Genomic DNA, 17,030 nt, shown 5'->3' with positions numbered 1-17,030 from the left:
CTCTTTCCACTCTACAAATAAATAATCCCATTAGTTCTGGGTTTTGATCCCCCATGTCTGTAGTCTACTACTAACTCCTACCAGCTCCTGAATGAAATTGAGGCACTTTGGACTAAATGGCTATATCCGGAATAGTTTTAATTATCATTGGAATCCTAAGTGATCTAGAACTCTAAAGTCTGTTCCCTAACATATCCTTGAACGACCTCCCTTCTGAGTTACAACCTCAGACGCTGACCTCTGGGTGTATCTGCCGTGGAATTAATATGCAGTCCGTCTGCCGTCGCCATGGAAACAAGAGTAACACCATGGTAGCAGGCCCAGGGCACCCTTATCGCGTCGCTACCACACAAGCACCTTGGGCCTTGTCTGGTGTGTGCGTGTCTGTGTGCGTGTGTGTATGTGTGTGTGAACACCCATGTGTGTGCACACCCATGTGGGCCTGTGTGGGCCAATGTGTGTGTATGCACACCCATGTGTTTGTTTGTGTTTGTGTGTTTGTGTGTGTGTGTGTGTGTGTGTGTGTGTGTGTGTGTGTGTGTGTGTGTGTGTGTGTGTGTGTGTGTGTGTGTGTGTGTGTGTGTGTGTGGGGGGGGGGGGGGGGGGGGGGGGGGGTGCTACCATTTGTGCCCATGTGTGTTTCTACTCAGGGTGAGTTCAAAGTGAAAGAGGACAGAGGGGATGGAGGTAAAGAAAGAGAACAGGTGGGGAAAGGGAAAGAGAGGTGCAACAAAAGGACCAGGAAAGCCGACCGCTAGCCCAGACAATTTACAGTTCCTCCCCCGCTGGCATTTCCACTCAGATCTTTCGTTTTTCTGATACCTCCTTTTGTGAGGATTCAGACAAACAGACGGCCATATCTGTGGGCAAGAAGCAACGTTCACACCTAGGCATGCAATAGAGGCCAGAGTGGCTGTTAGCTAGGACTGCTCTGCCTTTGATAGAACCTCTTGGTGGGGCAGGAGAGAGAAATACTAGAGAGAGCGAAAAAGAGAGTGAGAGAGCGAGAGAAATCAGCCCAGTCCTTTTTTGTTCCTGTAATGGGATCAGGTTTCCTTTTAAGTTTAAATTATATTCCTGTGTAGAACATTGGGTCACTCTACACCGGTGTCTTCATTCATGGTTCTGCTTCATTGATTTATGATCAACAAAAAGTTGAAAAAGTCACTCATTCAGTGACACCTGGCCATCTTTATAACGTGAAGTGTGTCATAAAATAATGTACATATATGAGCACCTTCTCAACTAGGCAACTACAGTGTAGACCCTTTAAATAAGGAGATTACATTTATGCGCTGTTATGCTGCATGTAGATTCATCATTTCTAGAATTATTTTTCCTCCTTCTGGGGGTGTGCATTGTATGTGCATGATGATACTTCTTAACATAACTGAGTTTCAGTTATGTTTTGTTACAACCTTAAGACAGAAACAATTTACACAATTATTATTAATTTATATAAATGAATCAAAATTAAATCTCAATTATTTGTATTTGTATGTATTTGTATGCATTGATTTTTCTCAGCCTCACTTGCTAACGGTGTAGGATAAAACTTTCAACCGTCGCTATAAATGTGTAAAAATGTAAAAAAAACTCATTGAATCCCATAGCATTTGTAACACATGTTTCTATAAGCCCCAAGCAACTGTGTGTGTGTGTGTGTGTGTGTGTGTGTGTGTGTGTGTGTGTGTGTGTGTGTGTGTGTGTGTGTGTGTGTGTGTGTGTGTATGTGTGTGTGTGTGTGTGTGTGTGTGTGTGTATGTGTGTGTGTGTGTTCTACTCCATGAGAAGATGATGGAGTGATCACCCTAATTGCAATGATAAATACAAATAAAAAGCTGTGCACTATAGACATTAGAAAACAATATTGGCCTACACAGGAAGTAGAGGCAATAAAAAAGGGCACCAGGGTTAGATTTATGCTCCAAATAGTCAGTTGTGTGAGTGTTGCCGCGAGCCAATGGGAGCTCATTATGGGAAACAGGAAATATGTCTTCTGAGGTATTCTACATTTACTGTTAATGTACTTGCCCCCTCCCCTCAGAATCTGCTAGCCGGTTCACATGGGGATAACATCATTGTTCATGTGCTATGACCTCATCCCTGCTGACAACATGAGATGGTCACATCGCTAAGGCCCACACTCGATAGCTTGAGCTGAATCCGGGCTCTGTCATCTCTGAATGATAAGACTGAAAAAATGTACGTTTGATTGATTTGAAGATAGCCATTGTCATCAGTCAAATATGTGCCCGAGTACTAGGAATGTAGGATATTCATTAGATAGTTGATCAGATATGGGCTGCTGATGGGCACACATTTAATTTGTATGTGTGTGCGTGTGCGTGTGTGTGTGTGTGTGATACAATTAAACTAATTAGCCATATGGTGATAAAAGTCACACCTGATAGTAGGGCTGGGCGATTAATCGAATTTCGATCTTGATTTCGATTTTAGCGTAAAACGATCAAAAAACAAATATAAAGAACAGAACAGCTGGATACATATCTGTACATTCTTTTAGATTTGAAAATTTTATTTTTGACCATTTTGTGTATTGTTTTAAGGTGAAATTTCAAATTTCTCAGTTACAAAGTGTTTTGGGAGAGACATGTTGAATAAATACATCATGTTTTCAAACTCAAAAATAATCGTTTGAGTAATCGTGATTTCAACATTGACCAAAATAATCATGATTATGATTTTTTCCATAATCAAGCAGCCCTACCTGATCTATGCGATGGCTACAGTTGAAGTCCACAAAGGTTTAGTAGAAACCTGTTAGCTACATTTTCATATTGCATTTGTCATTATAGAAATGGGAGTAAAAACATCTAGAATACAAACTCATGTTGAATTTGTCCTCTTATTTAATATACTCATTTTTAATTTCATAGAAATTGAGTCATCTCGTTTTAACTCATGGTGCCTTAATTATATTTCATGAAGCAAGCCCACCACCTAATGGTCACAGTTGGAATCTCTTTTATTTGGATAATTTATTGGATATTCTGAATGCAAACGATTACTAATTATTCTTAGGGTTTCATGGGATTTCAAAGCAAGGTTTAGCAACCTATCCTATCAGCAAACCCTTCGTATGAAGGGTTTGCTGATAGGATAGGTTGCTAAACCTATCAGCGAACCCTAAACATAGAATCCGAATTGCAATACACATATTATATAGATGTTACAGACTACAAGGATCAGGAGGAGCAGATAATCCTATTCAAACATGTGTATATGAGGTACAAGTCCCCCTCCGTACAGCTCTCATCATCGCAGACTTAGCACCATGAAAGTCACCACAGTGTCGGTAATTCATGGGGGGGTGGGGCCTTCTTTGGCTCTCAGATCAGTCCACTCAGCAGCACCCCAGGGGGGGGGAAGCCTAGGCTGGCGTCCAGCAGAGAGACAGAGAGACGGGATATTAAAGCAACAGCTGTGTGTGTGTGTGTGTGTGTGTGTGTGTGTGTGTGTGTGTGTGTGTGTGTGTGTGTGTGTGTGTGTGTGTGTGTGTGTGTGTGCGCGCGTGTGACTGCGCATTTGTGTGTGTGTGCATGTGTGTGTCTGTGTGAGTTTCAAATGACAGAGGTCAGTGATCTTCCTCTGAAATATTTAATCCAAAAACAAAATTATTAATTTATCTCATCCAAGGATAGTACTAAAAAATGTATCTTACATACACAACAGCAAAAGGTCTCAATACCTCGACAAATAACCCTAATGGACACTCAAGGAACCATCTACAGAATATATTTTGATTTGACCAGAGTCTGTTCAAATCAGACCCTGAAAAAGAGCCATTTTTTCCCCACTTCCCGCCTGCCGCCACCACCACCACCACCGCCACCACCACCACCACTACCAGCAGCCCCTCTGACGGTCACTGTGGGGCTCCCCTGTCAGCTCCCACTTCCCCGTAAGGCTACACCAGGACATGTGGGACCAGACACCGGCAGAAGGAGGGAGTCGCTGCTCTGTTCTTTAGTGACCCTGCATGGCGCTGTCCCCCTAGTGGTGGGGGGTTGGAGGGAGGGAGGGAGGGAGGGAGGGAGGGCGGGGGGCGGAGGGGGTTCGTATGTCCCTTTTAAACCTTCTAATCCGTAGAGAAAGAGCCACTGATACCCATCCTTGATGAGGTCATAGGACAAGAGGACAGGAGAGGCAGCTCACAATAGGAGATGGGTTACACACACCACACACACAAACACACACACACAACAAACAACATCTCTCTCTCTATGCCGGTTGTTCGGTGATCTGAAATGCCCTGCCGTGCGCTTGCGTGTGTGTGTGTGCATGTGTTCGTGTGTCTGTGTGTGTGTTTACTGTAAACACAGTGGAACTGAGCACCACCTGTTTCCACCTGTGATGAAGTGCCCTTGAATGAGGACAATAAGTCTGTGGGCACACAGGATGTCACGCCGGTGGATATTCTGAGACACGTGCACCTGCTACGTTTAAGCCTGTTAGTTTCTTAGAAGAATACTGCCATCCATCCATTGGAAGAAGTGCGAAATAAACAAATGATATAAAAATGACAGGAATATTTACATAAATACATGATCTTGACCTATGGGACAAATGCACTTTATACATACTAAAGAACACACGTATTCTAAAGCAGACAAGTTTGTGGCTTAGGTCATTGGGTTGACTGGAAGGTTAAATAAAATGGCCTTATGGGGAGAAGGTACCGTTAACTAACTGCCTTCCATTCCTCTTCACAGATACGAGGCAGAGAATGCTTTCTTCTTCAACCTCAACCTGGCCGACTTCAACATCATCGACACGCTGGGCGTCGGAGGCTTTGGTCGCGTGGAGCTGGTAAGAGCACCACACACTACCTCAATCAGCTGACTGAGAACAGGCCAGTTTAGTGGCGAGGGGGTTGGATCCCCATCCGAGGGGTGCTGGGTCTGATCTGCCTCAGTCCCTAGTCTACCTGTAATCTTTCAGAAACATAACCTAAACCCCGCCTGATCTTAATGACATCGATATAAGTAGCATTTTAAAATATATACACGTGTGTTATCGCATCATCAACATAGGATGAGGTTCCCTATTTTAAACGCTGATGAAAGTCATTAAAAGCTGCCATTAGAAAGAGGGCTAATTTATAAGGAGTTATTTTATTATCATTTTATTTATTTATGACTTATTTTTTGGCGCTGTGCAGGTTCAGCTGAAGAGCGACGAGAACAAGACATTTGCGATGAAGATCCTGAAGAAGCGACATATTGTTGATACCCGGCAACAGGAGCACATCCGCTCAGAGAAACTCATAATGCAAGAGGCTCACTCAGACTTCATTGTGAGGTACACCCTGGAAATCAAATAATGTAATCAAACCTCCGGTTCACCCTGCTTCCCTGCATGTCTTTGCTGTCCTGCCTGGAAGGGCTGCAAGCCTTTTTGTTTAATAAGAGAGCAGGAAGGATCTCTACCGCCACGTATTTACATCTTCCCTCGCTGATGCACAACTCTTCTTAGACAAGCATCGCCAATGCCATGTTATCTGCTTTAAGTCTACATTTATATCAAAATGTATTGATGACAAAAGTTGACATTTGTTTTAAAACAAACACAGTGACACAGATAATGAACTCTTATTCATTTTGTTGTGAATGATGTTGTTGTTGTTTGTGTTTTCAGGCTGTATAGAACATTTAAAGACAGCAAGTATCTGTACATGTTGATGGAGGCCTGCCTCGGAGGGGAGCTCTGGACCATTCTCAGAGACAGGTGACGGGTGCTTTACTAAGAAACCACCTTAAAACATTCCCCAGCTTACCCACTCACGCCCCTCTGAAATGTAACATCATTACTGACTTATAAACTAACCTCAACCATCTCCAAGTAATATACACTGGATGAGCCATGTCTCAACTACACAACAAAAACATAGATTGAACGTTATTCATCCACCAGGGAATAACAGTACTGGGCCTTTGCTCAACATCCAGCCGAATAAATATGCAGACATTCCTCTATTGTTAGCAATGTGTGTTCTACTCACTACAGTAGGAATACGCCTCCTCCGTCCACGCCTCCTCACACCCCCTCGCCCCTTTTCTCCCCTATAGGGGCTCATTCGAGGACTCCACCACCAGGTTCTACACGGCGTGCGTGGTGGAGGCCTTCGCCTATCTGCATTCCAAAGGCATCATTTATAGAGACCTGAAACCTGAGAACCTCATCCTGGACCACCGGGGCTACGCCAAGCTGGTGAGACACCAGAGAACCAACCGGACCAAATGGATGGATGGATGGACGGACCATCGATTGATGAATGAATGGATGCTGAACAATGGATGGATGAATGGATACATGGATGGATGGATGGATAGATGGATGGATGGATGAATGGATAGATAGATGGATGGATAGATGGATGAAATAATTATGGACAATGAATGGATGGGATGGATGAGTGAGATGGATGGATGTTAAATCTTTAAAGATAGGTGTTCTCTTTTTTTTTTTTTTTTTAGTTTTGCTTACATCTAGATAACCTCATCCGTGCATGTTTTTCGTGCCGGCAGGTGGATTTCGGGTTTGCCAAGAAGATCGGCTTTGGGAAGAAGACGTGGACCTTCTGCGGAACGCCAGAATACGTGGCGCCAGAGATCATCCTGAACAAAGGTCACGACATCTCAGCCGACTACTGGTCCCTGGGGATCCTCATGTTCGAGCTGTTGACCGGCAGGTAGGACTATGCACTGTCTATCATATAGTTCCTCTCCCCTAGGATCCTATGGGTGGAGATCGAACTATTAAAGTTAGGCACTTTTCATTAACTTTGTCTTTCTGATTCTTAAAGCCGCCCCTCATTCTGTCTAGTGTTTATTGATATACTTTTTATCCTTTAACTCCATTTGGATTATATGCTCTGCATGTTTTCAGCCTCACTTAGAAGTTGCTTTGAATAAAAGTTTAACAAGTTATTCCTTCGATGGGTGTTGATGTGACGGAGCATCATTGTTCAAATCCCTTCATGTCTTCTTTCAGCCCTCCATTCTCTGGCCCTGATCCAATGAAGACTTACAACATCATCCTGAGAGGCATTGACATGATCGAATTTCCAAAGAAGATTACCAAAAACGCAGGCAACTTAATCAAAAAACTATGCAGGTATGAAACTCCAGGCGGCACCGACTCCTCATTTGAATTTGTCACAGTGATATAAAGCGCTGGCAGGATGTCAACCCCACACTCTGTGTCTATGTACTCTTTCTGTCCACGCCACAGAGATAATCCCTCGGAGAGGCTGGGAAACTTGAAGAACGGCGTTAAAGACATCCAGAAGCACAAGTAAGCCTGGCAGAGAACTGCCAAACCAAATCCCTCCTAACTGGCTTAACCCCCCCCCCCCAACCCTAAAAAAGCAGAAGATTGAGCTGCCATGAAGCGGTCTGTCATCTTGTTGTGCTTTTTGTCTCCCCCTCAGATGGTTTGAAGGCTTTAACTGGGAGGGACTGAAGAAAGGAACGCTGACACCTCCAATCATCCCCAATGTAAGACACAATAGAACCACAGACACCCGCTACTTTTAACAGGATAATAATGGGCCTGTCCTTATAAGGACACCATCCAGATTTATTATTCATCAATTCACACTATTCTATTAATGGTTGCAAGCATGGGTGAATGGATGAATGGACGCATAGATGGGTGAATGCATTAAATAATAATCTAATGAGTGTATGGATGATGATGGATGGACAAAAGAATCCAATAATTATCGAATGAGTGTCTGGATGAATAGACGGATTGATGAATGAATGGATAAGTTGACCAATGAATGGATGCACAGGAGGTTCGATGGATTGATGGATGCATTAGGGAGGATGGATGAATGAATCCCAAATCAGCCGACGAGCGACTCTGGCCCTCTCCCTCCCCCAGGTGACGTCGGCGGTGGACACAAGTAACTTCGACAGCTTCCCCGAGGACAACGAGGACCCCCCGCCTGACGACAACTCCGGCTGGGACGGCGACTTTTAGACACAAAACACAAAACCGCCTTTCCCTCAAACAGAGACACTAAAGGAACCGCGGCTCGGAGGCCATCTTCAGGACGTAGCTGCTGAGCTGTGTAGAGAAACGAACCCGGGAGGAAGCAGAGACGGACAGCCCAGCCTTGGAGTCACCAGGATGCCTTCCATACACTGTGGTGCAGGAGGACTGAGAGACTACTGTAGCACCTCTTCAGTGTTCCCCTCACAGGGCGGACAACGTGCAGGGACACACGCACACACACACACACACACACAAACACACACACACACACACACACACCACACACACACACACACACACACAAATTGGCTTGCATGCACACGCGCCCATACAAAGATACACACGGCCAGATACTCAAAGGGACACACACACATATCGACTTACATGCACACACACATGCACTCATACAAACCCACGCATACAGACAAATGCAGTCACAGACACACACACACAGACACACAAACACACACGCACGTAGTCAGACACATGCACACCCACACATGCATACAGACACACACAGACTTAAAGTTAGTAAATTAAAGACTCAAGGGTTGTCCTATTTTAAAAGGAAATTGGTTTGTTTTGGCGGGAATGAATGAATGTGTTATAGTCCATCTATTCTGAATATTGGTCTATGGAAATCACTGTTGCTGATGCGGCATAATGTTATGGGGGTGGGGGAGGGATCATAAGGCTGATGCTGTGGGGATGATCAGTTAGTGTCTGAGGTTTTCCTCACGGTCATGACGACAGCTCTCCGAGTCTCCTGCTCGTTCTGTAAGACATATCAAGCTGGTCTCTCGCGTTGCGGACATGCCGTCACCAGCTGGACATCTGCGATGTCGCCTACCGTTTGGGGGGGGAAGCTGTAAAAAGTGTGGGTCCGACAGGTCACACATAAACACACTCACACACACGTATTAAGTGCTCAAGACCAACTTGAATGTTATCGATTGTTTTGTTTTGGATGGGGGAGGGGGGAGGTCGCTATTCACAAACATCAGAGATTTCAATGAGTGTTCAAGAAGTTAGATTCTCACACAGTTGAATTCATTCTTCGCCGAATAAAGAAATATATCACTGTATATATAGACTTTCCTTGAAAAGCACAAACACCGCTATGTGTTTTACAATGAGACCTATTACTCTTCCAAGTGCCCTGCTTCTAATCTAATCCATTCAGAGTGTCGTCTAGCCCTTAGGTTTGCTCACCAATCGGGAGAAAGTCAACAATGCTGTGACTTAACTTTTTACTTCTTTTACGCATCAGGGATCAGACCAATTCAAATGGAACGTTTTCTTTCTCCTCGAGCTAATTCCAACCGGCCACTGATGAACGACAGATATGCCTCAGATCAAAATGCCTTGACATGTACCCAGTTATTCACTTATTTTGTTTACAAAACATCCAAATGCCTGTTTGACACACAACCAATCAAACAACATGCTCTGTGTTTCGGTTTTTTATATATATAGTGTGACCCAACTTTTAACAACGTTTCAATGTCTGGTGCTGTTATTATTTGGACAAAGACAAAAGGTCAGCTAGGAAGAATTTGATGTTTGATTGCGTATTATAATAATAGTAATAATAATAATAATAATAATAATAATAATAATAATAATTACAACTGTTTGTTTTTGGGTCAGAAAACTACATTTTTGTTGAATTTAATATATTTGTCTGTTTTTGAAGTAAATGGGTATTATCCTTGTCGATACATCTCAAGGTTTTCAGATCCGCTTTACATTTCCTCTCATCCAGTCAACATCTATGGTTTTAATGGCAACAAGCACATTTTGGTTATTTAAACCCATCTGACCCGATCATCACATGGGTTCTTCAATCCCTCCAGTGTACTCTATTTATAAACAATGTTTAAAGAATAATCAGAAGGACAAGTGTAATGGCATTAAAACAAATGCTATGTTTCTGGGGGGGTTTCAACTCTCAACCCATGTTCCTCATCCTAATGAGTTTCTTTCCTTTCACATTGTGTCTGATATCATAACCAGAGCATAAGAGCAGAACAATGTAAGTGCCTTAAGTCAATGGCATACAAAACTGAATACGACCACGTCCACCGTTCCAATGCTGCATGAACAATATACACCTCAACAAAAAATGTGTCTCTTAGATGCCTGCTTCCGACCCTTTGTTATATCAAATAAATTCATTAATCACAATAGACAGAGCATTTCTAATCATTAAATGGCTTCTCATTAAAGTGTCTATGAAAAAGATCTTAATTCATTGTGGCTTTCTTCACTAATTGCTGAGTAAATAACATGTTGCGTTACTATACTTATTTAGGAATTAACATATAGAACATGTGTTATTTCACATGTTTTTTGTTGAACTACGCATTCAAATAAATAGTAACTGGTGCAGAGCGGCGTCCACCCGTATCTGGTTGACATCAACGAATGAAAAATGAAGGGATTTATTTTGGCCACTTGAGGTCGCTCAAGGTACACGTTATAAACGACATGTCAGGATGGGTCTGAATTTGTGCTTCAGCGTGTGTGCTTGCCTATGTTTTATTAAGGCTGCCTCCGATATTTAACTGGGGATTGTATGTGTGGGTTCTCAAGATGTAAAGGTAAACGACTCCCATGTATTGGAAAACACATCATATTCGCTATTGACGGGACGGGGGGAAATGGGCCAGGCGGCGGCCGTCACAACAAGGTGACAACTCCGGGAGATCAAAGAAGATCAAAGTGCATCAAAGACACGCACCTTATACCAACACTGACATTTAGTAAAGTGTAGATAAAAGCGTTACTTCAAACGCCACGCTATCAGTTTCGATCGTGCAAACTGCCACGGAGTGTTTGTCAGGTGTCCCACGGGCCCCTCACACGTAGACTACAAACAAACGCGGCCAGCAGATGACGTCCGCGTGCCAATTTGTCCCACTCCAAAATGTGTCCAGATTTTACGCACTACGACCTTCGCTTTTTCTCTATGGTGAACGGTCACACATTTGAATTTATATTAGTCTTGGCTTGTCAAATTAATCCATTCCATGATGAACGATCGATCTTAATAAATACAAAAACATAATTTCTATTTTGTGTTCTATGGGACTCTAAATAGGCTCACCGATCCAAAACAAGTTGAAGCCAGCATATTGTTAATTCTTAAAATTGCAATTAGTTCCAACACTATAAGTCGTTGCTGTTGAATACGCCACTTGTGGAGTTGAAAGTCCCTTTGGGGCCTCGGGAAAAAGGAGTCCAGGGAGCCAAAACACACAGTTGTCTTTTATCTTGATGTGCCAGTCAACCCTGAAAGGCCTCTCTGCGGAAGGCCATTAATTCGGTCAACTTTTCACACTCCTTAATGGTGTGCATATCTTACATTGATGTCCGCCGCTGGTGTAATCAAGCCCACGGAGGAGGGGGCGGGGGGTAATTGCCCCCCTCGACGCAATCAGAAGGATCAAATAAAGTAGTTAATCGACGGAAAGTTACTTCAATCACTGTCCTCCTGACTTCAGAGCCCCTGGGGCCCTTTGGATATCTGAGTGTCAAAGGATCTGATTGAGCAAGTTAGCCAATCTACCTTTTTTTCAGGATTGCTGTTGTACTGCTGTGTACTGTATAGGCCTACATTTGAAAAGACGACAATATATAGAAGTTGATGGAATGACAAATGTGCCATCCAGTCGAATTCAGAGGTAAATTTAAAGATTTTGTCTGGTGTATTGATCACACGAAATCATTACCCATCTAACTATTGTAGACCTAGATGACACATATAACAGAAACGAAGGTATATGAAAAAAAAAATGACCCTTTGTTTAGTTAATTGGTGTGTTGTTGTGATGAAATAAAAATAAAATGCCAAGTTAAAAAATAGACGGGCCACACATAAATAAATAGCATAGTCTAATAGGGTATGAATAGCCTGTTCTTGATGTAATTATAAGTTGGCCTCAGGATCCATTGCAATGACTAAAACAACACGAAGGCATTATGGTGCTTTCATTAGGCCTCTCGAGAATGTTTTCACAAATCTCATACTTGCTTGGCATATTTATAGCCTTCATGGTCCAGCCCAGAGTTGGCAGGTACAAAAAATAAATAAATAAATAACCGTTTCCTTACAGTAGGCTATTGGGAGTTTTTTTTTGCCGTCTCTGAAATTCCACCCCTCTTCCTTTGTTGTGCACAACAAGGGGCGGGAGACCATCAGGTCCCGCGTGTATAAAGAGATCACCCTGCGCCGTGCGTCAGGAGACCTCCAAGCGGCGCGCGTAATTTCGAGCCTGCAGACTTCGCCCCTCCACGCCTGGACCTAGTGACGCTGACTGTGACTGGAAGTCCACTGTGTCGTTTTTTGGGGGTGCGTGGATTTTTTGTGTTTCAAAAAGGTTTTTATTTTCCCCCGAAACACCGTTTATTTTAACCGTAGCTATGTCTAAGGGAGGTACCTTAAAGTTTTCGTCGGCGTGTCGCGTTATGACTTTGTACCTCACGCTCTTTGGATACTTTGGGAATGTATATTCTGGGACGGTTTTGGTGAACTCCAATAACGCCATCAAAAACCTGCCCGGCGGAGGGGCCAAACCCTCGGACGCGGTCAGCCCGAGTCCTCGCACCTCTCTTTCTGAAAGCATTGTGCAGAAAGCACCCGTGGAAACGTTACAGGTAATTCAGTCATCCCGTAATTTATTCATTTTGTTGAGTCACAAAAATGCTTGCGGGATACTTTGCGCGGTTATGACTCAAGTATTTGAGTAGACATGCTGTTCATATACAGTGAATCGAGTTAACTTTTATTTGTGTGTTTAATCATCACAGCCGGGAGCGTGCACGGAGGATGACGAGTGCGGAGCAGATGAGTTCTGCAACGACGTCCGCGGTGCGTGCCTGCCCTGCCGAAAGAGCCGCAAGCGGTGCGGGCGTGACTCCATGTGTTGTGCTGGAAACCGCTGTAGCAACGGTGAGCAACGGCTGTCACATCGCTCCCAGACACAAACACAAACCCATACAATATACGATAGAACAGACAGCATGGCATGATTGCGTTTTATATGCTTTTTTGATTGATTGATTGTTGTAGTACACATCTGACAAGGCAAATGTTGATTTGGTCCAATTGATTAATTATTTCCTCGTTATTTTCCTCCCGTTCTTAGGTGTTTGTCAGGCCAACGATGTGTTGGACCCCCTCACTGAGAGTGTTTCGCGCAGACACAACAGCACCATGGAGCACCATGCCAAGAGACCCCCCCCTGCCAACGGAGGTCCGAACCAGTCTGTTAAAGGTAAGAATGCTAGACCCCGTCCTGGGGAGCTGATCAGATAGATGTTTAGAAAAGCAGACAATCTGTTACTGGATGAGCAAAACTCTTCTCTCAGTCTGTCTGTCTCTGTCACCGTGCGAGTCTCTCTCTCTCTCTCTCTCTCTCTCTCTCTCTCTCTCTCTCTCTCTCTCTCTCTCTCAAAAGATTTCTCTATCTCTGTCTGTCTCAGTCTCTCTCTACAACGAGGGTGCAGCCCGTTTTTTTCAAACCAATAGCATAACCTCCTCTCTCTCTCGCCCCTCTCTGCCCCCCAGGTCAGGAGGGAGACACGTGCCTGAGGTCGTCCGACTGCTCCGAGGGCTTCTGCTGCGCGCGCCACTTCTGGTCGCGCATCTGCAAGCCGGTGCTGAGCGAGGGCCAGGTGTGCACTCGCCACCGCAGGAAGGGCGCCCACGGCCTGGAGCTCTTCCAGCGCTGCGACTGCGGGGACGGGCTGGCCTGTCGGCCTGAGCGGGGTAGCGGGGGAGGGGCCGCCGAGAGGGAGCACGTGGCCCCTGCCCCGGCCCCGGCCCCGGCCCCGGCCGCGGGGGCCGGCCGCACCGGCGCCCGGAACCTACACACCTGCCAGAGGCGCTGATGCTGATGCTGACACACACACAGTCGTGTATATTTAAACAGTTCAGACCTGTGCAGGTAGCCATAGAGCGCACATAAACAGACACACACACACAGAAACACACACACACACAGTCACAGCCCGGAACTTACACACCTGCCAGAGGCGCTGACACTCAAACACACACACTCATTTATATTTAAACAGCACTGACACACGCAGGTACCCGCAGCACATACACACACACACACACACACACACACCAACACACACAGACATAGCCTGGAACCTACCCACCTGCCAGAGATGCTGACAAGCACACACACATGTATATTATGTGTGCGTGTGCATACACACTCACACAGATGGGAACACACACGCATAGTACACATGCACTCACATATATTTAAAAAGCGTACACATGTACTTAACGCGCAGGCACACACACACACACACACACACACACACACACAAAGTAATAGTCAAACAGCACACACTCTCTGATGTGCAGACACACACACGGGACACACCCATGGAGCCCAGAAGACACTGACGCTTCCAAAAAAAACATGCTTACATTCACCCGAGATGCCTGCACCCACAAATACACACACACACACACACACACACACACACACACACACATACAGAGACACACACACATTTAACAGACACTCAAAAACTCTTACATCCACCAGAGATGCCTACACACACACATTTAAGCAACATCGGACACCCCAGAACAATCCTTCCCGGGCCAACTTGCTGACACAAGCACTGACAGCCCACACCCAGGCACACTGGGAGGACGGACACTGCACGCCTGGGAAAGGCGATACACTCGGAGGGAAACGAGCCGATCCGGTTCCCCCAAACCAACGGATAACGGCGTCTGAAGTCGGAAGTCGGAAGGCGGCGGCGTCGGAAGCGAAAAGGAGAGTGACTTTTCAGCGGTCTCGGGGAAGACGAGATTGATGCGGATGTCATCGGAAATGGCGAAGCCGTTTTTTCTGTTTCTTTTTTTATGGAACTAAATGCCTCGAATGTCACAGTAAATTACTGTAGTTTTGTACATAGTACCCCAGAGGTGGCACTTAATATGAAGCGTGGAGCTTTTGCCAACACCGGTTTTATTATAGCGACAGTGGTGCTGCATGGTTCATTTATAATATTGTAAATGTGTACACAATATAATGTTATACGTTGTGTAAATTTCTATATTTTTAAGTTACAAAATGTACAAAATGTGAATATATTTGTGTTATTAAACATGACTGATAACCTTAATACCTGTATAGTTGTATGTTTCTTTTTATGGACACATTTGCATTTGGGATTAAATAGATTGGAGGTAAAGGCTACATTATTGGCCAACACAATACAACATTCCATATGAATACAGCCAAACCTACTCTGGCCATTATCCTGAATGGGCTTTTGCATTCTGAGTTGAGCTTCGAATGGTATGCAAATGTCATGCCATCAAGAGCTTTATTATTAGAAGTGCAGATCAGAAGTTGAGCTCAGATGGCTAGTGGACCAGACAGAGATATTGGATCAGATCAAACTGCACGCTCAAAACTTTCTGAAATCCTTCCAGACTTGACCCAAATAAACAAGGATTGATAGACTTGGAGGGTGTGTTATTATAGATGGTTATGTTTCTATAACCTATCATCAAGTTTTCCAAAAACATCTAAATGATTAAATTGTTTGGCAGGGCATTGTTGCATGCAGACTCAATGGCTCATTATAAACAAGCAATATGGCAATTGGAGGAACAGCTAAATGTATCTACATGCAATTAGAATAGAACAAATTGGATTTAAAATGAGTAATAAAAAGATGTAAAATGAAACCTTTTATTCTTTATGTGCTTTATGTGTGGTAAGTAATCTGTTTAATGTTATTGCAGCTGGTGCAGAAGACATCTAAAATATAACTTGCACACAGCTCAGTTAAATTTAAAATAGTAAACTGTATCCTTTCATATCTCATTAATTAGGCAAATAAGGCAACATTCACATGGAATGGAATTTAATAGTAATTATGTAAACTGTTATTGCGTAAGGGTATCTTGTACATTGTCTCACTTTTTTTTTTTTTTATTGAAGTTAAAGGTGAGAATTTATGTTAAAGACTGATCTTACAAAATGTTACATCTTACCCTTGACGGTCAAATCCACAAAGTCGCCCCATGATTACATTACCTCCATTACACTGAGGGGAAAGACAACAAACAAACCCGCTGGGAATCTTGACTATTATCTATTTTTTCGCCACCGAATATGCAATGTCGTCTGTGCAGATGGCAGACTCACAAACAGGACAGGATGCTGCCATTTGGAATAACCGCACAGAGATAATTGAGCATCAGGGTGTCTTGGCGACTCTTTGCTACCTAACCCTTTGGTGTCCATGGCTAGTTTCTAATTACAACCTTTCGGGCTTTATGTGAAGCAGAGCAGATAGTTAGCCATCCCAGCTAAAGCCTCTAATTACTTCATTTTTACTCAATCTACCAAAGGGCCCGAGACTTTGAGTTGGACTTGTTTTCTCGTGTGATGCAACGGCAGAAAAGGATCCCCAGTCTCCCGCCGCGCCAAGGGCCGCTCGCACACCGCATTTCCTGTTGCGTTGTGCAATGGAAGTGCTATAATATATAGGCTATGTATCCACCCAAATGTTCCTCCCTGCCTGTAATTAGGCCCATTTAGATTAGAAGATGGTGCAGAAATAACTGTACTTTCGGCCTGATTCTCATGTCAGATCGTCAGATAAAAAGGGCACACAACAACAACTTGATAACTGGCCTGGCCGGGCAGCTCTGTATTTATTCATACGCAATCTTCTATACTTACTGTCATCGAGGGGGGAAGAAGGATAATAAAGGTTTAAAGCATTAAGGGCCTTTATCGTCTGTCATGACAGACGGTGGAACGGCGCGTCACTGGGGAGGACGTCCGAGGAGCCGCAGAGAAGCGCCGCAGTGTTCGATTATGGAGCGGGCGATAGTAGCGCTGTCAGCACCACGTCTGCCAAGTCATGTTTGCGGGGGGCGGGAGGTGTGTGTGTGCGTATGTGTATGGGTGTATGTGTGGGTGTGTGTGTGGGTTGGGTGGAGGTCC

General features: G+C 44.2%; 2 protein-coding genes across 3 annotated transcripts in view; both read left to right on the top strand.

The window, feature by feature from the left end:
• The window catches only part of LOC307070767 (cGMP-dependent protein kinase 1), a gene marked incomplete at its 5' end in the record, with an annotated part of 71,169 nt that extends 62,489 nt beyond the window's left edge, over window positions 1-8,680 (top strand). For both annotated transcript variants that reach the window (XM_079729405.1, XM_079729404.1), the window contains 9 exons: window positions 4,737-4,833; window positions 5,186-5,325; window positions 5,662-5,751; window positions 6,093-6,234; window positions 6,552-6,715; window positions 7,018-7,140; window positions 7,258-7,320; window positions 7,457-7,523; window positions 7,915-8,680. In XM_079729405.1, coding sequence (XP_079585531.1) covers window positions 4,737-4,833; window positions 5,186-5,325; window positions 5,662-5,751; window positions 6,093-6,234; window positions 6,552-6,715; window positions 7,018-7,140; window positions 7,258-7,320; window positions 7,457-7,523; window positions 7,915-8,013 — 985 coding nt within the window. In that variant the 3' untranslated portion in view covers window positions 8,014-8,680. The remainder of the gene's footprint in view (window positions 1-4,736; window positions 4,834-5,185; window positions 5,326-5,661; window positions 5,752-6,092; window positions 6,235-6,551; window positions 6,716-7,017; window positions 7,141-7,257; window positions 7,321-7,456; window positions 7,524-7,914) is intronic.
• A 3,607-nt stretch (window positions 8,681-12,287) lies between these two features.
• Window positions 12,288-15,166, top strand: LOC307070322 (dickkopf-related protein 1-like). The gene is made up of 4 exons (XM_079728757.1): window positions 12,288-12,687; window positions 12,841-12,982; window positions 13,179-13,307; window positions 13,601-15,166. Exons 1-4 carry the CDS (start codon window positions 12,454-12,456, stop codon window positions 13,921-13,923), a joined length of 828 nt encoding a protein of 275 aa, XP_079584883.1. The 5' UTR covers window positions 12,288-12,453; the 3' UTR covers window positions 13,924-15,166.
• The last annotated feature ends 1,864 nt before the right edge of the window (window positions 15,167-17,030 follow it).

Source organism: Pollachius pollachius, assembly GCF_949987615.1.
Source record: "Pollachius pollachius genome assembly, chromosome: 2".
Classification (NCBI taxonomy): domain Eukaryota; kingdom Metazoa; phylum Chordata; class Actinopteri; order Gadiformes; family Gadidae; genus Pollachius; species Pollachius pollachius.
The sequence above is the reverse complement of the archived record's forward strand: the minus strand, read 5'-3'. Positions and strand labels throughout refer to the sequence as shown.

Bases quoted from the DNA above. Each gene is read 5' to 3' on its own strand.
- LOC307070322 (XM_079728757.1), top strand. From the start codon at position 12,454: ATGTCTAAGGGAGGTACCTTAAAGTTTTCGTCGGCGTGTCGCGTTATG. The intron at 12,688-12,840 runs GTAATTCAGTCA...TAATCATCACAG, and splicing joins CACCCGTGGAAACGTTACAG to CCGGGAGCGTGCACGGAGGA. The intron at 12,983-13,178 runs GTGAGCAACGGC...TCCCGTTCTTAG, and splicing joins TGGAAACCGCTGTAGCAACG to GTGTTTGTCAGGCCAACGAT.